Genomic DNA, 22,963 nt, shown 5'->3' on the forward strand with positions numbered 1-22,963 from the left:
ATATATATATATATATATATATATATATATATATATATATATATATATATATATATATATATATCATCGTTCTGAGGTACTTGAGAAAGATCGAGTTTCTCATCCTGCTATTACTGGAATTTTTCAAAACCTCTCTGAGCATCATTTTCCACATGTGTGAAAAGAGTTAATACCTGTCAATGCCATCCAGCTAATGACCTCCAAGAACACACCTGTAGTTTTAATACATCTGTAGCAATTAATCCGTTGCTGCAAGGGAGAACACATACAAGGGTGAACCACAGGGCATCTCAGTAAGAGGGTGTTAGAAAACAGAAGTTTGCTCTAGATCAGGTGTGGTCTGGAAGGGAGAACACCTCTGTGATTCTGCATGTTAACAGATCTTATCTACAAGGAGGGCAGGCTAGAGTAAAGCTAACAGGTGTACTTAGTAGAGAAACAGTGCTCGCTGTGGAGAGGGGATGTTTGGTAGGCGTATATTATGGCTTTCAAAGTGACGCTGTTTTTGTCTGTGCGTGGAAGAAATTATGAAATGGCCTTCTTTGTCTCACTTGAACAGTCATAGAGGGACTGTGTGTGAAGTTAGTGTCCTGTGATCTTGCTCACGTCCCATAGGAGACCAGCATGGCCTTCCCGTGAACGCCAGGCCAGCTTCCAGTGACACTGTGAACTACTTGTATCAGCCAAGTTCCCAAATATCAGAGGCTATTAAGAAAAGAGAAATAGAAAGAAATCTAGTGTTTAAGTTTTAGTTTCATTATCTGTTTTCATTTATTTTTTGAAGAGGACATGAGAGGAAATCTAACTAAAAGTGAGAAGAACGAAAAGTTATTTTCTCCTTCCATCTCTCCCTTGCTTTTTCTTTTTACTTACATAGTAATAATATTTTGAAAATTGTGCACTTTTTAAAAATTAATTTGTTTCCCTACTCAAGACAGACAGTTTTTAACTCTGAAATGATCGGGAAATCTCAAGAGAGTGAGTATCTAGATAGTGCTCCTGAGATGTAGTAGTTTTGACATAAAATTGTGAGGTGCATTCCTAGTTTTGTCTTCTTTTAATATGTAATTGTTTCCAAACTTATTCTAAAAGTTTACATTTACAAATAATGGGATGATTGAATACGGTAGGCTGGTATAGGTGGAGGGGGAGGAAATGTTTGTTTGTTTCTGGACCCAACTCACTGACAGTGGAGCCACTTTATAGAAGGTGGCAGTTTCTTGAAAGGGGGCTCCTTGCCCACCTTCCCTTGATGTCAGCAACAGGCCACCTACAGGGGTGGGAAATGATGCTATGCTAGGTCTGTGTTCCTCCAATTATCTTTCTGTTAAATGTCAGTCCTTTGTTGCTTGTGAGAAACATGGTGTGTGGCTTTGATTTTATAAGAAAAAAGGGGGTGGCTGACTTGAAAACTGGAGGAGTCGCAGGTCTGCTCCTTGAAAAGAGTGAAGGCGTGGTAAAAGAAGAGGGTTAAAATTTTTGAGACGGAATGTACCCAAAGAGGCTCATGTGGCTTGCTAGCCACAGTTTGCCGACCCCTGATATAGACGATGATGAGGGTTGGTTAAGATGTACATATAGCCGTTAAGAGCTGGCTCAAGAGTTTGAGCTCTGCACAACAGCTATTCGATGCCCTGCCCGAGCTGAGCTGCCAGCAGGTAGCAGGATGGCTCAGCTAAAATTAATAATAATAATAATAATCTTGGATCTAAAGCAAGTAAAGGAGAAAGGATAGGAAATGCCAACGACGTGCCCACCTACGTGGTTTCATGTGAAAGAGAGAGAGGGGCACCAAAAGCAGGCCCACCTCCGCGATTTTACTGAGAAAGAAAAGCAATAGTTTTTTTATGTTAGAGACTCCTTGAGAGAGAAATGCCTCAGAATCATACCCTCTTCCTGCTTTCCGTGCATGTTAACCACCTACCTACCTCCTCTGGGTTCACGAGCTTCAAATGCAGGGCAGGATTTATAAATGCAAAATAATAACTATATTTCTTATTTTATTAATATCAGCAATTATGATTTATAATATCAATAACTTAATATTATAATAAATATTATTTTTAAGTTTCTTGGAACTCTTTTTTCTCTTCTAGCACTTCATTGGCTCCCAATTAGCCAATAGTCATAGAGCACTTAGCATGTGGCAGAACCTTGGGGGAAGCACTGCCCACAGGAGAGTTTTCAAGGAGTTGCTTCCCAGGTCCTTTAATCGTGACACTCAAAACCCTAAGATTTCTTGTTAATGTGAAATTCTTTAATAAATGCTTCTATCATCAACCTTTCTGACATTCTGTATCCCTAAACTTGTTTAATTATTAATTTTGAAACTGTATTCATTATCTCCTTTCATCTCATTTAATCCTTACAATGACCCTGCTAAGGAAGGCATGACTGTTTTTTCCTTTTGGTTTCCAGATGAAGAAACTAAGGCTTACATAGATAAAAAGTCTCTAGCCCAATTTCAAATGGCTAGTAAGTGGCAAATCGGGATTCACACACAAGATTGTTTCCTTCTACAACCAAAGCATCATGAGCCGCTATGCTCTTCTGCCTCATTTCAAAGTGATTTTCTTGATATATTTCTTCCATTTATATTTGGACTTGTGCCCTTGTCTTATGCTGACTATTAAGTGCATAAAGTACTTGGGCCAACTAACTCCTGCTTTCTAAGGATGGGCAAACAGCCTTGGTTTTCAGAAAATCCCAAATCTGAAGCCAAGGGCCATGTGTATTTTGCATCTTTATAAGGTGCATTCTGCAGCATGTTTTTCATTTTACATTGAATTCATTCCTCTTCCAGGATTATGACCTTATGGTCAGAATGTGCAAGAAGTTCCTAACACATTAAATTAAATCCAGAGCCAAGTTAAATACTCAAATATAGTAATCATTTTACTTTAGGTTCCCTTAAGAAATATTTTTTCTTCTCTATATATTGAGTGTATCCTATTTTCCAAGCAGTGTGCTAGATAGTTGGAAAACAGTTAATTAAGGTTATCTTCATAGGCTGGCATGTAGGATATATGTATATTTATGTAGCTATGTCAACAGTTGATAAAAGCTCGAGAATTTTGCAAGACAGCTGCTTGAAATCAACATTAGCATTTTTACACCACAAAACCTAATGCTACAAATCAGGTTTGTTTTTTTGTTGCTGTTTGCTTCTTTTTTTTTTCCTTTGTAAGGAAGAGGAGAAAATGAGACCACTGATTTAGAAAGCCTCTGTTTCTGTTAAAGAGTTAAGATCATACACTGAGAATGGAGGGTAATGTGGATCAGGTAGGTGATTGAAGAGAGTAGAAATATTTTGGAACTGCTGTTGAGAAAAATAAGAGAAGAGGCTGAGACCAAGGGAGAATATTGCAGTTGTTTTGTGTATATAGACAATTGTTTGGAAGAAATACTAAAATTGTCAATCACCATATAAATGTGATGAAATTATGAATTTCACATGGCATTTATATGTTTTGGGTAATAAAAATTAAAGAAAAAGTAAGAGTTCTAATTGGCGGCCCCATTAAATTATATAGAAGAGAATCATATGTGATAAGTTTGCCTCTGTTTAAAGTTGAATGCTCTTGCAGTTTTGTTGTTCATAACTGTATTGATTGATCTGTCAATTAAGTGTTTTTAAAAATAACAATGATGCATTTCATTTGTATAATGTATTATACTTTATAAACTGTTTTCACTGTACATTGTCTCTTTTGATTTCATTTATATTTTATCTCTGGTTGACATATTTCTATATTTAAATGATGCTACTTGAACTTCTAGCAGACACTTTGAAGGAAGACTCATATAAATGCAAATTTATCTCTGATGACTTTGAGATAAACAGAATGAGCCTGAAGAAAAATAATAAACCCAAAGGGCTGGAAATTCAAATTATAGCTATTTAAGAGAGAGTTTTATTTTTTAAAAGTAGGGTGAGATATATGGATTTGTTATCCAGTAGGGCAATGGTAAGTACTTATAGATGGGTGACAAAAATTAATTATGAATTTGTCTCTGTATCTCTGAACTAAACAGATCTAAGTTGAATCATTTTCCTCAAATCAAAAATCTAAAAGAACTGTTAAAAAGTTACATTTTTAAAATAGAAATAATAGGTAAAAGGCTTAAAGTTAAGTTTCTGTTAACCTATTCTCCAAGATAGATGATTTCGATTTATGGGTCTGTTGTCTGTACAAGTTAGAGATCTTCTATCCCAACATCAAGAGCATTGGCAAAGTATTTCAAAGTGATTGTCATGCTTTCCTAATTAATTCTTTATAAGAATTCAAGAGGCAGATGTTAAGTTCAGAGATTTGATTCCTTTGGATGAAAAATCTCTTGACATTCCAGCCATGAATTTGGTAGTTATTACTTGAATGAGCACTTATTATGTGGGTGGTTGTCAGTTTTCTCTTCCTAAATTTAGAAAAAAATAATCCAAAATATTAATATAACAATGATGCATTGTTATATTACTCTTGGGGACTTGAACACTCTTTCCTAGAGCCTTTGGTAGCACTAATTATCACAACAGTGGTTGTTTAGGAAATTTAGAGGGAGTCAGAATTTTAGGGTAACCCTTAGAACATTCTTAGGATGGGCCTTACAAACCAAATATTTGGGGTTTTGAATCTTGCAGGAAACTTTTCAAGCCATCACTGTCTTTTCTGTTTAATGAATATTCCAATACTTGTAGTAAAATCTGCCTGTTGAATATTTGCAACTAGTATTTAGTCTAGCCTAATCTAATGTTGCCTTGTAAGAATTATGTACTGTGGAGTTAAGTCATTATTGATAAATTACAACATGCCTAATTGCTTAAAGGTACATAATGTACAAATGTATAGCTGTTCTAGAGCATAATTTAACAGATGACCAAGGCATTTTTAGAATGGCAAATTACCTTAAATGAAATGCATTCATTTTGAGTATTGTTTTTAAAAATGTGATTTGTCCTCAAAGTTTTTTTTAAAAGAAGGTAAAGACAGAATTGGCCCTTTCTACCATTAGAAGATTAATCTCTTTTAACTTCTAATTACACCTTGATTATTATGAATGTATTTTTTCCACTTTAGGGAACATATGTGATACTTTCAAATAAATACAGATTTTCACTTAATCACTGCTGTCAAATTGTATATGAATATATAAAAATGAAAGTTAATAGTTGACCTTTTCTCTTTTGTCTTAGCTTCTATACTTACATTGGCTTAAAATTCACAGAATTAGGTTCAAAGATCCATTGAGGCTGTCCTTTGTGATAGGAATTATACAGAAAAATTATCCCATTTAATCTCTAAACATTTTGAGATATTATTATGTCTATTTTCAGAAATATATTTCAAAAAATTAATACAAGTTGGGAATACCTACAGTGATGTGGATGAATATTAGAACAATTACTAGCTATGAACACAAGTTTTGTTTTGTTTTATTTACTATATTCAATTACCTTTGTTTCAAAAAATTGTTTGCTTTCAGCAGTGGCACTTCCTACAGACACTGGTATGTGGGCTTTTGTCTTCTCACTTCAAATTCAGTAAGGAACCATGAGAGTGAAATCATGGTTCACTATTTACTTGTGTGATATTGATCAACCCAAAGGCCAGAGAGAGCTTCGAGAGTATCTTCCCAGTAGTTGGGGAAGATGAGAGGAGCAAGAATGGGTTTTTGGAAATCCTTCACTGCCAGAAGGATTTCTGTTATAAACAGAAATGCCCAGAAAGTCAAGACCAGTCATACAAAAAAAGCAGTGTCCTTGAAATCAAAAGGATTTTGAGTGGAAAGTGAGAATTTAGCCTATTCAAAACTATGGCCGTATTACAGAATGAAAGTTCGAGGCTGTGGCCTGTCAGATACTTTAGAGGTCATCTTTTATTCCAAGTAAAATCTTACTCTATAATAGTGCTGGTATACATTTTATAAGGAAAATTTAATCATTTAATTATGATTAAGGCCATCGATAAAAATAATTAGACACTTTGGATGAACACAAGTATTTTAAAAATATTGATTTTTGACTGAGATTTGTCACAGATATCCAACCTATTTCTCAATTTTGATTTGGTTATCTATTGAATAAATATGTGTGGTGTATAACACAGTTGATTTGGGTGTTCTTCTTCTTGTGTTTGAAATTTTTTTTTGAAAATTCAAACCAAATATTTGCAGAACCCCTGATTTAGTCCAGTGATACAAGTGGGAAAACTGAGGCTCACTGAGGTTCATTTACTTGCCAGGAACACAGGGCTAGTTCTGAATCTCAGCATAGTGACGTGTTCTCCTGTTATTTTCCAAAAAGCCCTCTGACTCCTCAGAATGAAAGCATTCATTCATTCTCATACTCCTCCTCCTTTTTTCTCCCTCTTGAGTCATCAAAAAGTAACTGCACATACATTTAAACCATCCCTGATGTTTCTATTTTAGGAGCAGCAGAAAAGAGTTCTAAGCATGGTGCCGAAGACAAGACTCAGACCATTATTACAGCTATGAAAGAAAGAATGAAGATCAGGGAGAAAAACAGGCCAGAGGTGTTTGAAGTAATTCAAGAAATGTTTCAGATTTCTAAAGAAGATTTTGTTCAGTACACAAAGGCAGCCAAACAGAGTGTACTAGATGGAACATCTAAGTGGTCAGCAAAAATAACCATTACAGGTAAAAATAAACCTTCTGTAAATTTTTTTTATCCTAGATTGAGATTTTTCTGTGCCTTGAAATCACTACTAAAAATATGATAGGTCAAACAAGTAGAATTTTCGATCTTGTCATTATTTACAAGAAGTCTAATTGGTACTTCAAATTTCTAAAATGTGTGCTACATAACTGAAGTAATTTCTTCTTCTATCTGTGTCTTGTTCTAATCAAACGCTCTTCCAGAGGAAGAAGCTTCTGTTTTACAAGACACCGATCAATATTCTGCAGTTTACAAGAGATTAGCTTTGTTGCTGCCTGCCACTGATAAATTACAAAAGTAGCCAATAATCTCTTCAGTTTGTTTTTTTAATAAGAAAATATTGCTTTACTTACTTCTGGATCAATATCCCTCATCCATTTGATCCTTGAGTCAAGACAATTTGAGTTCAGTGATGTCTAGCAAATTGAACTTCTGAAGTTGCTTATAATATTAACAATAAGAGCATATGCATCACGTGAAGGTTTACCAAGCCTCTTACTTTACTGATATTGTATTCACAAAGTAAAATAAAGATGCTTCATTTACTGGGTTGAGTGGATCAGTACTAACAGCAAACTCATAAATAAATAAACTTTAAATCACAGGTCTTTGAATTACATTGGGTAGCTTTTTGCATATTGCAAAAACTATACATGTATACAGCAATGTATATATAAGTATATAGCTAATATGTATATGTATGTTTATGTATGTAGCTACTATTAATTACAGGCAAAAGCATATTAGTCCAAAGGAAGGTTTTAATTTTCAGGGTATTGATTATTTTGGTAAGCATTGTTTAAAGTCCTATTGCACATGAGAATGAAAGTAATGGGGATTCATCTGCAAACCCAGGGGCAAAGTGATAGAAAATGTTTCCTTCATTATTATTTTTTGTTTCTGAGGAAATCATCATGTTAAAATGTTTATTTTGGTTATTTCAGTGGTTTCTGCACAAGGCTTGCAGGCAAAAGACAAAACAGGGTCGAGTGACCCATATGTTACAGTTCAAGTTGGAAAGAACAAAAGAAGGACAAAAACCATTTTTGGAAACTTGAATCCAGTATGGGATGAGAAGTTTTATTTGTAAGTATATAATGTGAAACTATTACAAATATTAAAATATCTGAATATAAATTTAAAACAAGCATGCAACATATATAAGCAATGATCACATCATTTTTATAGTATTCTTATATCTATACAAATTAGAAAAAGAATGAATCTAATGTTATGAACTCAATACTCATAATATTTATTTATTCTTCACCTTGGAAGCAAGTGAATAAAAAGAATACTTCAAACAACAAAAACAAAAAAAGGTGACATGTTTTCGGTGACTTTGCAGGGAAAAAAAAAAAAAGATTACAACCTGATCTACACTTGGGTTAGCCAACATAGCTAAGAATTAACAGGCTTGATTTAGCAATATCTTGACATCTAAGGATTTAGAACTGAAGACAATGAAAAGGCTGGGTATCACCTGGCCCATCACCTCAGTGGCAGCCTGTACTGATGGAATGGTTGATCATAGCTTGTGCAACTTCTCATTTCCTTTGAGGTCATTTGTTTTTCAATTTCTTATATCTTGGCCCCCAACAGCAAGAAATCATTTTTCTGTCAAGGGTTCTTTTCTTTCTATGACTCCTTCCTGGAGAGACATAAAATGACTTCCAATTATCACTTGTTAGAAATGAAAATCCCTAACCATGAATTTAAAGGCAGTCCTTTTTAATTTTTCTTTCCTGCGCTCTTTGTTAATGGTTTAAACACAGATCTCATTAACTCGCTAAGTAAGCAAGCTCAACTACATATAGCTTGTTTGGGAACGTGAGCAATAGTGTGTAATAGATACAGCGCTTCTTGCATATTTGGGCTGATGAGGAGGGAATGTAAAGCAATAGGTTTTGAAAATCATTGGGACCAAGTAACAGAGAATACCCTAGAATGAGTTAAGGGACTTGGGTGGTTTCTTCCTACAGGCTGGTGGAAGAAACTACTTTAGCATTTTTGTTAACAGAAGACAAGAAGTGAATCCATAGTCATGAATTCAGATCCCTAAGGCAGTTAAGTGAAAGACTGAAACAGGGTTAGGGGAGGGACAGGGACTGTGGCTAACCTGACAGCAAGTGACTCTTGGGAAAGAGACAGTTTCTCTTGCCAGGCGATCACGCAGATGCAACGCCGCGAGACCTCCCGTTTCTCAGAAGTTGGAGATTTGAAAGTTTAAAAACAACTTTATTAAGGTATAACTGGCAAAACATAAAATCTACATAGTTAAAGTGTATACTTTTTAAGTTTTTATGTATATATACCTCCATGAAACTGTCACCACAGACAAGATCCTGAACATACCCATTACCCAGCAAGGTTCTAAATGCCCCACTGAAGCCATCCCTCCTACCTCCTCCCAAACCAGGGCAATCACTGGTCTGCTTTATAATTATAGATAGTATTTTTCATTTTACATTTTCTAGAATTTTATACAAAGCATACAGAATGCACTCTCCTTTTGGGTGTTTCCACTCACTCAGTGGTTATTTTGAGATCTATCTATGTTGTACAGTTTAACAATAGCTCACTTCATTTTTTTCCTAGGTGGCATTTCATTGTATTAAAATATCACAGTTTGTTTATGCATTCAACTCTTGATATTTAGTTTGTTTCTAGTTTTTAGCTATTTAAAATAAAGCTGTTAGGAACACGTATGTATACATATTTGTATGGACATATATTTATATTTCTCAAATAAATACCTAAGAGTGGAATAGTTGGAACATGTATTTGGAATATGTCTAATTTTTAAGACACTCTTCCCAAGTGGTTGTACCATTTTCCATTTCACCACCAATGTATGGGATTTCTAGGTCACATACATCCTTCCAATACTTGATAAGATCAGTCTTTTAAATTTTAGCCATTCTAATATATACGTAGTAGTATCTTATATTGATATTATTTTACATTTCTCTAGTGACTAATTACTTCAAGCATCTTTCCATGTGCTTATGTGCTGTACTTTATCATTTTAATTAAGTGTTCAAGTATTTTACCCATTTTTATTATTTTTGTATTTCTATAAGTTTTCTAGCTTTATGTTTTACATTAAAGTTAGAGACCTAAGTTCATTATTTTGCATATGGATACCCAATGGTTCTTGTACCATTGTTTAAAAATACTATCCTTTCTCTACTAAGTTGCTTTTGCTCATTTAATATAATTCAGTTCTCCATATATGTGTGGAGAACTATTTTTGAATGATCTATTTTGTTCCATTGATCTATTTAGCTACCTGTATGCCAATACCACACAGTCTTGATTACTATATATAGCTTTACTCTATAAAATCAAAGTCAGGTAGTGTTAGTCTTCCAAATTTTTCTCTTTTTTCAAAGTTATTTTAGCTAATTTGGAACCTTTGAATTATTTCCATATGAATTTTAGAACCAGTTTATCACTTTTCACACACACAAAAAGAAAAGCCTAATATAATTTTGATTGCTTTATTGCCCTGGCTAAGACTTCCAGTATAATGCCAAGTTGAAGTGATAAAAGCAGGCATCCTGGCCTTGTTCCCAATCTTACATGGAAAACATTCTTGATTGACTATGATATTAGCTGTGAGTTTAGTGTAGATGCCATTTATCCAGTTAAGACAGCCAACTTCTAGTCCCAGTATGCTGAGAATTTTGATCAGAAATAGATATTATATTTTGCTTAATGCCTTTGTTGCACCTATTGACATGATCATGTGATTCTGAATGCCATTTTTAAAAATTTACTTTGAAGATATTTTTCCATTGTCTTTGTGTTTGCATTTTATTATTTTCAATGAAGAATCTATTGTTGTCCTCATTTTGTTCCTCTGTACATGTCTTTCTTTCCCCTCTACTTTTTAAGATTTTGTTTCACTCATTTGCACAATTTGATTATAATGTGACATGGTGTAGTTTTCTTTGTGTTACTGGTGCTTTGGTTTTGAGTTACTTGAGACTGTAGGTCTGTGGTTTTCTTCAAATTTGGAAAACTTTAGGCTGTTACTTCTTTCTATATTCTTTCTCCCACTACCTTTTGGAGACTCTATGTGTACATGTATTAGGTCTCTTGAAGTTGTCCCACAGCCCATTGATGATCTGGTTTTGGTTCTCTCCCTGTTTCACTCCCCCATCCCCTCCCTATCTCTCACCTTCTCTGTTTTACTTTTGATTATTATTATTGCTATGCATTTAAATTCACTTACCTTTACTTTTGTAATGTGTAATCTATTAATCCAAGCCACTGTGTTTTTCATCTCAATTATTTTAGTTTCTATCTCAGGAAGTTCACATTAGATCTATGCATCTCCCATGTCTCCACTTAACTGTTTTTTTAATTAAGATTTTATTTTTTAAAGATGTTTTAAGTTCACAGAAAAGTTAAGAGAAGGTGTAGTGAGTTCCAGAGGACCTCGTACCCCCACACATACATAGCCTCTCCTATTATCAACATGCCCCGCCAGAGTGGTGTGTTCGTTACAATTGATGCACCTACAAGTACATTGACACATCATTACCACTCAAAGTCCATAGTTTACATGACAGTTCACCCTTGGTGTTTTACATTCTATGGGTTTGGACAAAGGTGTAATGATAAATAGTCATCATTATGGTATCATACAGAGTAGTTTCACTGCCTTAAAAATCCTCTGTGCTCCACCTATTCATCCTGTCTCCCTCCCCAAACCTCTGACAACCATGGATTGTTTCACTATCTCCATAATTTTGCCTTTTCTAGAATGTTATATACAGTTGGCCCTTGAGCAATCGAGGGTAAGGAACGCTGAACCCACACAATAAAAAATCCGAGTATAACTTTCGACTCCACAGTTGGCCCTTTGCGTAAGCATATTCAACCAACAGTTGGGAATCAGTGTTTGGGAAACTGGTTGGAAATGTGAAAATACTGGTTTTGATCCATGATTGGTCGAACCTGCAGATGTGAAACCCACTAATAAGAAGGACCCACTGTGTTTATTGGAAAAAGATGCATATAAATGAACCCACATTGCTCAAACCCATGTTGTTCAAGGGTCAACTGTAGTTGGACTCATATAGTATGTAGCCTTTTCAGATTGGCTTTTTCCACTTAGTAATGTGCATTTAAGGTTTCTCCATATCTTTTCATGGCTTGATAAGTCATTTGTTTTTAGCACTGAATAATATCCCGTTGTCTGGATATACCAGTTTATCCATCCACCTACTAAAGAACAACTTCATTGCTTCCAAGTTTTGGCAATTATGAATAAAACTGCTATAAACATCCATATGCAGGTTTTTGTTTAGACATAAGTTTTCAACTTCTTTGGGTAAATGCCAAGAAGCATGATTGCAGGATCATATGGTAAGAGTATTTTTAGTTTTTTAAAAACTTCAAATTGTCATCCAAAGTGGCTGTACCGTTTTGCATTCTCACCAGCAATGAATAAGAGTTCATGTTGCTTCATATCCTCTCTAGCATTAGGTATTGTCAGTATTCTGGATTTTGCTCATTCTAATAGCCGTGTAGGGTTAGCTCATTGTTGTTTTAATTTGCATTTCCTGATGACATATCATGTGGAACATCTTTTCATATGCTTATTTTCCATCTACATATCTTCTTTGGTGAGGTATGCATTAAGGTTTTTGACTTATTTTTAATCAGGTTGTTTATTTTCTTGTTGTATGTTAAGAGTTCTTTGAATATTTTGGGTAACAGTCTTTTATCACAAGTGCCTTTTGAAAATATTTTCTCCATACATGTGACTTGTCTTCTCATTCCCTTGACATTATTTTTCTCTACTTTTTCAACACATGCAAAACTTTAATAACTGTTTTTGTAGTCCTTGACTGCCAATTTAAGCCTCTGTGTCCATTCTTGGTCAGTTTTAATTGATAAATTTGTCATTATGTGCTGTAGTTTTTTGCTACTTTTCATGTCTGATAATTTGATATTGGATGACACACATTAAAAATATCACCTTAATGGTCGCTAGATATTTTGTGGCATCCTATAAGTATTTTTGAGCTTTGTTCTGGGACAAAGTTACATGAAAATAGTTTGTTTTTTGGGGGTCCTGCTTTTGAGTTGTGTTAAGTGGGAACGAAGCAGTGCTTAACTTTTCAGCCTCGTTATTTCTCAGTACTGAAGCAAGACTGTTCTGTGTACTCCGTCTACTAACTCATGAATGATAAGGATTTCTCCTCTGCCCAGTAGAAACAAGCACTATTTCTGGCCTTGGGGAGTGCCAGGCCCTGTTCTATATAATCCCTTTCAGTGGCCCTTTACCTGGCCTTGGGTAGTTTTATCACATGCATTTACTTATCATTACTCAGCTGGTTGTTCAAGAGGAACCCTCTACCGACTGTTGAAGTTCTCTTTCTTTTCGCCTCTCCTCTTTTTGATAGTTTGGCCTGTGACCTGTAGCTGCCTTGGTCTTCTCAGATTTTCAGCTCTAACTTTAACTCAGAGGGTCCAGTGGACTCCGCCTGGGTTCCCTCCCTTGCACAGTGGCTGGAAACTCCTCAAGGCAGTAACCCGAAGTAATCTGAGCCTCACTTAATCACTGTTTTGTCTCCTTGGGATCACTGTCATTCGTTGACAGATCTCCAATGTATTGAAAACCATTGTTTGATGTATTCTGTTAACTTTTGGGTTTTCACGTGGGAGGAATCTCTAGTTCCTGTTACTCCCTCTTGACTAGAATAGAAACTCTGAAAATCTGAATTTAATTAATAAGAAAAACAGCATAGCATGAGAGCCAACATGGGCGTATCAAACGACATACAATTTCTGGAGCTATTTGATCCACCGGTTGCCAGTTTCAACTGTGAAATAAAGCATCCATTCAAAGAAATGCAGTAGCACCAATATTTAGCCTAATGTTTGGATCCTGAAAAATGTCCCCCTTGAGAAATCAGCTGAATAAATGCTGTATGTGAGGCAAGACCAAGACAAGGTCAACCCAAAAGAACTAGATGTGACCGTGCCCAGTGTTCATTTTAGTTCAGGATTAGTGTTTGTTTTCACCAGACAGGCTAGAAAGCCTCATGGTTTATGGGAGCAAGTACACAAAAGAGAATACTGGAATATATAGTTAAATATAAATTATCTATATTCCAACTGGCAGTTTTCATATAATTTATTATACTGTATGCCTCTGTTTTCCTTTTGATAGGAGGCACCATCGACCCTGGCAATAACAATGTATCTGTTTTTTGAAACAACATTATGTTCAAGGAAGAAGAAATTCACATTTGAATTCATTGCACCTTACTGTGCATGATGTAAATAATTTACATAATTTTTTCACAATTTTTCATTTTAGTAAAAAATATCTATGAACTTGAAGTGAAATTACACTCATAATTATGTTCCATTTGTCTCTTCTAGAATATCAAAATGAATGCCTACATTTTCAATAGTAATGCTTTTTGTCATTAGTTTCCAGAACTCTGAGATTCCATTCTTATTATTAAGGGTCTATATTGCTGGTTCCAGTAATACTATTGAATCCACCCATGCATGTTTTCATTTTACCATGAAAATGACATGAGAATTGCAAACTTATCTCCCTTTATCAGGGCTTTCCTTTGCAGGAAGAAGTGAGTTCATAGTGAATTTATGTGCAGATTTAGAAAAATGCATACATGTCACAAATGAATTCATCCATACTTCCCAGTACATTGACAGCTCTGCCCTGTAAACTCAGCATAAAAACATGTCCTGACATTCTGAAAATAGAATGTCTTATTAATAGCTTGGCTTTGTTTGCATTTTGGGCAATTTACTTAAATTCTGAGCTTTAGCTCTTCTAATATGAAAAATTGGGATAATAATACACACCTGACAAGATTGTTATATTTGTTGACGTAATGTCTGTAGATCTCATGTCACTTGTTAAGCATTAAACATGGTCATTGTATTATTAGCATTAATGCCATGATCCAATCCTTTGTGCTGAGATTCAGTACTTTAAACCAAACGCGGCAGTAATACTCCCATTCCAAACAAAATTCCAACCTGAATAGTGAGGCCGAGGGAAGGCCAGTGAACAAGCTGCTATGAAAAGAAAGTACTGCTGAAATAAGAAACAGAGAACTCAGCTTGGCGAAGGATCTGAAAGATTTTGCGTGCAGCTCCCTCATTTTACTGATGAGAACATCGAAGCTCAGACTGGTTAGAGTAGAGCCAAATCTATAAAGCAGCTGCCTGTTGTGAAGACACAGATAAGATACAAGTAGAAATAAAGAAGTGTATTTTTCCCACACCCAAACTCTTGCCTTGGAAAAGTGCTTTTGACCTGAACAAGGCAGGAAACTGGTAAGATGAAAGTGCAAATGAAGTAATTTTTCTTTTTTTTTTTTCTTGCTTGAAAGCTTCATGTCCCCCCATAAATGGCACTTGAATGCCCTCAAGAGATTAATACTAAGTAATTTCAATTTTACATCTCTCACCATGGGTTAAAAAAAGTTTGAAATTTTAATCTTCAAAAAGCTATGAATGCTGTGTGACTCTAAAATGGGGCACTCTAGACAGTGTTTGCATAGAACAGAGGTATGACCTAAACCCTGGCAGAAATATGGGTTAGGAGGGGTTGGAAACACATGTAGTTTTAAAATATCACATGAGGATAAATTAAGATAATGTATATGAAAGTGCTTTGAAAATTATAAAGTATTACATAAATCTAAGATGCTTGTTATCTTATTCTTTGATCCTACCCGGTAAATTGTATATTTGATCATTTCATAACTGTGACATTTTATTTTCCAATGCTACGATTAATGAAATGTTTTATGCTTATCATAAACCATTCATTACCTCAGGAAGAAACAGAGTAAGTTCCTCTCAGTGGATTGTAGAGAGAAAATAGCAGTGTAGTCTGCCCATTTTAATGAAAAATTTTGAGTTAGGACACTTATGTTTTGTGTATATGTCCATACTATGTTTTCTAGAGGACTCTATAGTTGATCCTTTGTGCTTTATTTTTGCTAATTTCTGAAATAAAAACAAAAGGGGATGTAGGTCATAACAGTGATAGTAGGCATGTGTTGGTTACCTTTTCTAAATTGGTATTAAGCATTGAAGTAAAAGATTATTTAAAAACATAGAAAGCCTAGTTGACACAATGCCTGTGGTAAGAATGCAAACATGCCCGTTTTTATTTACAGTGGTGTTTAACAGGCACAGCAGGGGGGCTTCAACATTCCACTTAAGTAATTGACTGGACAACCCGCTCCACTTGCTTGGCGGGCTATCAGTTAAATTCCACCCATATTTTCTGAGTGTCTATTATAGGCAAGCACTGTGCTAGGAAAGTATTGCCTTGAAGAGTGACTTCGTGTTATACCAAAAAGCAATCTGGCCTACAAGTTTATAAACCTGCATTCCAGAACTGTTCTGGATTTAACATTTTTCTTGACCCCAGGAAACCCCTTAACTTATTTGAATCTCAGCGTCACAGTGGGCAATGTACAAAAAAATAAAATAAAATAAAATTATTTTTCACCTTGACTCCGTAAAGGTATTGTTAAGAGGCAGTGTACATGAAAACTCTTTTAACACACAAGCACCAGAGACTCATGCTGTTGTTTATAGAGTCATAATTGCCTTGGCCCTTTGAAGCATATGACAGCCATGTTCGATTCACAGCTACCCAGATGCACGGCGCACACAGTGCCTCAGGCCCATGGCTCTCCACCATGCCATTCCAGGGCTGAGTATAAACTAAGCATAAACTAAGCTTTATAGGAGATAGCTTATTTATTTACTACAACTAAACTAAAATATCTTCATAGCACAGCAGATTAATATTTTAAAATGACAGCCTGAATGTAATCAAGGATTTGATTTATTGCCTAGATCACAAGCACAGGCTTTTCCTGGGCTATGTGGGAAGGGAATGTTTCCTCCATTGTCTGAGCTAGCTTACAGTGGTGGTATCAGCATCAGGAAGTCATTTGTCAAGAAGTTCGCACAATTGTCTAAAGGAAAAAGGAGTTTAGTCATACTTCATGGGATTGGAAATTTGTTAGCTAATCGCTGTCTACTTTGTGAATACGTCTGGCAGTAGGGAGGTATCATAACTAATACTGTCTTTCACTTAGTAAATTAGACTGAGTCATCACCGATCCATACGGTAGTGCCAGTAGAATAGCAGTTACTTCATCACTGCTTCCCACCCAGACCAGAAGCTTTGTAATAGAAGCAGGTGTTAAAAGAGATCTCAACTGAATTCAGTAAAGTATGAACTTAGGATCACCGAAGAGAATTGATTCACAGTCAGCAAACCATAAAATTTCTGATCAGGACAGATCCTTGGAGACAGCACTGTGATAGACTGTAGGCCAAGGTGTAAGGAGCATGTGCTTTAGTTTTTGGGTTTGTTTGTTTGTTTGTTTGTTTTAAACTTAGAATCAAATAGAATTCAACCAAAATCCCTCAAACTTTTAGGGAGCAGTTTGATTATAACAGCAAGCCCTTAGGGCAATGAGCACCATTCTATAGGGATCCCTCCTGCTGGGAAAAAAGAGAACCTAGCACACTTAAACTGCTCTATGAAAAAGGAACTGAGATGGAACAAATTATATTATCTGGACACAGAAAGCCCTTGCAGGGTTCCAGGAAAAGCCAAGTGACAAGAACTCTGAAGGGCAGAAATTATTATGCCCTTTTATTCCTCTTTACTTTTCTCTGTGTGTTCATCTGTTTCTGTCATTTTCTGTCTCTGCCTCTCCATTATATTTTTCTTCTCTTTCTCTGACTTGCTGTCTCTCTCCCTCTGTCTCCATCACTGATCTGTCACTCTGCTCCTCCTTTCCTCCCTTCCCCTTCTCTCCCTTCTTCCCTCTCTTCTCTGTACTCTGGTCTGATTCCTGATCACTACTCAGTAGTTTTTATATCATTAGTTTCCATGTGGTTCATAATGGCTTTTGTCCTGTGGCCATACGTCTCCCAACTCTAGCATTCACAGTTTGCTACCAGGAAGCATCTTTGCATTCTTAGCCAAATAGTCTAATTCATCTTTATGATACAAGCCATACAAGTTATGTGTTGTTCATCAGGCAGTGATTGGAACATCTGAATCCCATCAGTTGTGCTTTGTGTGAGGATGGGAGGATAGGGAAGTCCTGGTGGTCTGCTACTGACTCATTTGGGTCGTGGATGAAGCAATTTCCCCTGAGTGAAATATATCCAGTAAGGGTACTGTAACCATCTTGATCTTTCAAGCATTTTGAAGACCCAAACACTACAGTGCCAATCAGTCTCTATTTGGTTCATTCCCCTAGCTTTTTGATATACCCCATGTGTAGATGCACCATTTTGAAGGCAAAAAAAAAAAGGAGATCAACATGCTAGTACTATTCCTGGCCAAACTGAAAATTTGCAGATTTCTGTTGACCCAGAATCATAAAATGTAAAATCCAACTTCCTAGTAATTTTTTTCCAGTACCAGCTCCACCAGTCTTTATAGAAATAATTCATTCCACAAATATTTATGTATGAGGCAATCTGCTAGGTGCTATAGACAATGAGGTAAATAGGAAAGACATTTGATTCCTTTTATAGAGCTTTCATTCTAATTGAAGTAGAGATGATGCCGAGGCTGATATCAATAGCTGGGGAGAGTTCATCCTAGGCAGTTAGGGAAGAACGGGCATTTCTGCTTGGTGCTGCCATCTTACCTGGGTTTGACAATAGAATAGTTACCTATCTCTAAATAAAGGGTATTTAAAGCATGATAATATTAGAAGGCTGAGCAGAAGAAGTTCTAGATAGGTAAGCGCCTTGCTGATGAAATATTAATGTTAAGATAAATCTAAAACCCAAATTATTGTAAATATCATCATAATTATAGGCACTGATATTTGTGTAGCTGTTTACTGTATCTCAACCCCTGTCACTTGTATTACACTTCACAACTACCTTACAAAGCATTGGCATCATCATTGTTGTTGTTATTTTACAAATGAGAAAACTAAGGCTCAGGGAGGTCAGCAGATTGTTGCTAAAGAATTCATACAATAAGTAAACTAAAACAACCAGGAGTCGTATCCTTACCTTTTGTTACCACACTACATACTCATCCATAATATCTCATTCCCTCACTGAATCGTTCAACACAACCACCTAAAAGAAAGCCATGAAAAAGCCTCACATGAAAAAAAAGGTATTTGGAGATATGGAAGCTATTAAAAAAAAAAAAGGACTGAAATTGAACTTATAGAAATAAAAATATATAATGTATAACATGAAACATACACTGAATAGGCATGACAGCAGATTATACATTGCAGAAGAAAAGACTATTGAACTTAAAGACTGAATAATAAAAAAGTACAAAATATTGGGTTGTCGGAAAAGTCATGACACATTTTTGCAACAAAAACCAGAAAAAAAAACGTCATAACTTTTCCAACAACCCAATAAAACACAAAGAAAAATTTGTTAAAAAATGAACACAGCAAGTGAGACCACTTTAAGCAACAAAAAGTGACATAATTGGAGCCCTATAAAGAAGAAGAGAGAAAGATGGGTACAGAAAAAGTATTAAGAAAATAATGGCAATTATAAACCCACACACTCAAGAAACTCAACTACTCTCAGACATAAAAAAATTTAAAAATTACACCAAGGCACATCATAGTCAAATTTCTAAAAACCAGTGAATAAGAGAAAATCTTGAAAACTTTCATAGGATATACTACATAGATAGTAAGAAAAATAAATATGACAGGAGACTTCTTGTAAGAATTGATGTTAGCAATAATACATTGGAGAAACATCTTTAAATTAATGAAACAAAAACTGTAAAACTACGATTCTATACCCAGAGAAAATACCTTTCAAAAACAAAAGCAACAAAATGTTTTAAAGAAGGCGGCAAAATAAAACTTTTTTTCAGACATATAAAACCTGAAAGAATCCTTTCTTCTGGGCTGCACTATAAGAAATATTAAAGGAAATCCTTCAGGCAGAGGAAAAGTGATAGCAGATGAAAATGTGGATCTATATAAAGGCATGAAAAGAAATGAAGAGCATTGGAAATACTAACTATATACTAAATACTAAATATAACAAACTATTATGTGAGTATTTAGATTTATTTAAAAGGTTAATATTTAAACAAAATAATTTATTCCTGGGTTATGCAACTACTGAAATATTGTGTAAAGGCATGGAGGACAGAACTAGAAATGTACAATAGTAAGATTCTTATACTGTACATGAAGGGGTATAATATCATTTGTAGATTGTGATAATTTAAAGATGTGTGCTATAAATTCTAAAGTACCCACTGAAATGGCAAAATAAAAATGTAACAGCTAATTCACCAACAAAGTAGATAAAATTCAATTATAAAAATTGTGCAATAGATCAGAAAAAAAGAAGGAAAAGGTAAAAGGGGGTAAAAAAATCAGGAAAATAGAAAGGAAATAGCAAGATGATAGACTAAAATCTAAACATGCTAATGATCACATTCAATGTGAAAAGTCTAAACACTACAATTCAAGGCAAAGATTATCATATTAAATATAAAAGCCAGGCCCAACAATACCCTGCCTATAAGAAATACATTTCAAATATATAAAGACACAAATAGGTTTACTACTGTAGGTCTGCTACTTTGAACACCTCACTAGAGAATAACAGAATACACATTATGTGCAAACAGAACATTTGCTTGGGTAGCAAATAAACACAAGAAAGTATGTCATTAATCATTAAGGAAGCCAAATTAAAACCACAATGAAACACCATTTCGTAACTAGTAGAATGGTGTGTTCTTTATTTCTTTTTCATCTTTGTCTTTTTTTTGTACCAATTGACTATTTTTTTTTTGAAACCTAACATTGGTTTAGTTATATCTGACTTTTTTTATAATTGTATTTCATCTACTTTCTTGAGTTATATATGTCATTATTTTGTTATTTTAACAGTTTGGTTGCTTTAAGAATTATGGAATATATATGTCAATTATCACTTAATAGAACACTTCCAGTTATCTCCTCTAGATCTTTATGCTATCATGCCAAGTTTTGGCAAGGGTGTGGAGGGACTGAAACTACTTCATGGCTGGTTAGAATGCAAATTAGTACAACCACTTGGGAAAACAGTTTGTCAGTTTCTTGAAAGGAAAGCATGTGACCATATGGAGACAAATATTCATAGCTGCTTTCTTTGTAAAAGCTAAGGGCTGAAAACAACTCAAAAGTTCGTAAATAGGTGAAGAGATACACAAGTTGTAGTATATGCATAGACTGAAATACTACTCAACAGTGAAAAGGAAAGAACTAAGGCAATACATAACAACATGGATAGATCTCAAAATAATTATGCTGAGTGAAAGAAAACAAGAGTACCTAATTCCATTTATAGAAAATTATAGAAAATACAAACTAAACCATCAGCTCAGTGGTTGCCTGGGGAACGAGAATGGGAAAGGACAGGAGGAAGTGTCTGCAAGAAGTACAAGAAAAGTCTTGGAGGTGATGGGTATGTTAATTATATTGACTGTGGTGGTGGTTACATGGCTAAATACTTATGACGAGACCTAGCAAATTGTACAATTTAAAGATGTGCAGTTAATTGTCAATTATACCTCAATAAGCTGTTAAATAAAAAACCTCTCATAAAAATTAATTTCACCGCTCTGTCAACAGTTGACTCAGTACTCTATTAATTATGCATTTACACTCTACAAATTCAAAATAACATAGAATCTCTGCTTCAAGGAGGATGATGACAACCACAACATGTCAGTGACCCCCATCACCACTAACTCTTGTGTGCTGGCAGTTTATAGTTTACAGCATTCTTCTACATGTCTAATGTTTAAATCCTCGAAGACACTCAGTGGCATAGGCATGTGTCCTCATATTTACAGCTGAGAAAAAGGAGTCTCAGACCTTTCTGAAGTCATATGTAGTGGAGCCAGAACCCCAGCCTCTGCCTTTTTTCCCCTCAGTACTTGACTCACTGGAGCTTCCTCGAGGGGTTAATCGGTACATAATGTAGATTTTTCACAGCTTATTCATTGATTTCTATATAAAAGTCATTCTTCAAAATTAAAAGAATGTGCCATCTTAAGCACGTCTACTTGCTTTAACCATTTCTTTTTTCCATTAGTTATACATTTTACAGCAGTTTTTATATAGTCCCTGATGACTTTGCGATCTCTGAGAGTGAAGACTTACTAAAATAGTGTTGGGTACAAAGTAAGCCTAAAAATCTACTTAATTATTATTTTCAAATGATAATTTCTTACCAATGAAAGTATCTTTTATAAACATTAACACTTTAATGTTTTTTTTTCTTTTACGCTGTTGCATCACCCTTATTTCTCCCTTCTTACTGTTCCTTCAATTGTATTTTTAAAAAAACTTCTTTTTCTCCCCAAGAAATTCCAAAGGTGTGTCTTGATTCTGTGTATATGCCACTTGAGCATTATTTGGAGAACTCATACATTTAATTTTTTATTAGTATCTTCAGTATATGTTTTCCTACCTAAGGAAATTTTACTAGTCAATGCCTTTAGTCTTCATGATATGCTTGTTATTTTCCTTCAGCTATGTTTCTACCTAATAAACTTGCATGCTACTTTTGATTAGAATTGGACTTGAAGGGACAATTAAAAGGACAGAATGTACTTTGGCTTAGTTATAAAGCGCTGAAATAGGCAGTGAAAAGTAACTTCTTGAGCTATGATTGTGACTAGATCTTATCATTCTTTTTCACTCATCCTTACAGAACTAAGGATAAAGTTAAGAAAACACAGGATGGGAAACTGCCACTAACTCTGGAGGGACACTTAGTATGTCTTTTTTGCCTCAACATGGAGTAGGGCTCTTTCTGACATCATAAGTTCATTAGTTTATGAAATTTTATTGACAGATAAAGTACATATATGTGTTGGAGAATTTCAATCAGAAAAGGGGACACTAACTTTTACCACTGCTAATATAAGGGCCATATTTAAAATTTTAAAGCATGCTTTGTTAAATATTTAATTTTAAGCCAATGCTTATTTATATCTCTCTTTTGTCCAAGGAGGAATTGAAATGGCTAATCCAGTTTTATTTTTTAGTTGTATATTAAGTTGCAAAGATTGAAATGAAAATAAAAGATCAAACTCAAAATATTTTGTAATACAGAAGTAAAGTTGTACCGAAAATGGTTAATTGGGGAGAATGAGTTGCTGATACCTTTATGCACTGGCTTCAGGAAATCTCAGAGGATGGGGACCACTCGAGAGTGAGGCATGTTTTAACT

The 22,963-nt window shown here is 35.0% G+C and overlaps 1 protein-coding gene across 1 annotated transcript in view; it reads left to right on the forward strand.

Annotated features, from left to right (window-relative positions):
• Positions 1–22,963, forward strand: part of UNC13C (unc-13 homolog C) — a 565,880-nt gene that overhangs the window by 254,177 nt on the left and 288,740 nt on the right. Inside the window, exons 9-10 of the mRNA XM_019664136.1 lie at positions 6,427–6,654; positions 7,618–7,759. Coding sequence (XP_019519681.1) covers positions 6,427–6,654; positions 7,618–7,759 — 370 coding nt within the window. The remainder of the gene's footprint in view (positions 1–6,426; positions 6,655–7,617; positions 7,760–22,963) is intronic.

This window comes from Hipposideros armiger, unplaced genomic scaffold (genome assembly GCF_001890085.2).
Source record: "Hipposideros armiger isolate ML-2016 unplaced genomic scaffold, ASM189008v1 scaffold_12, whole genome shotgun sequence".
Classification (NCBI taxonomy): domain Eukaryota; kingdom Metazoa; phylum Chordata; class Mammalia; order Chiroptera; family Hipposideridae; genus Hipposideros; species Hipposideros armiger.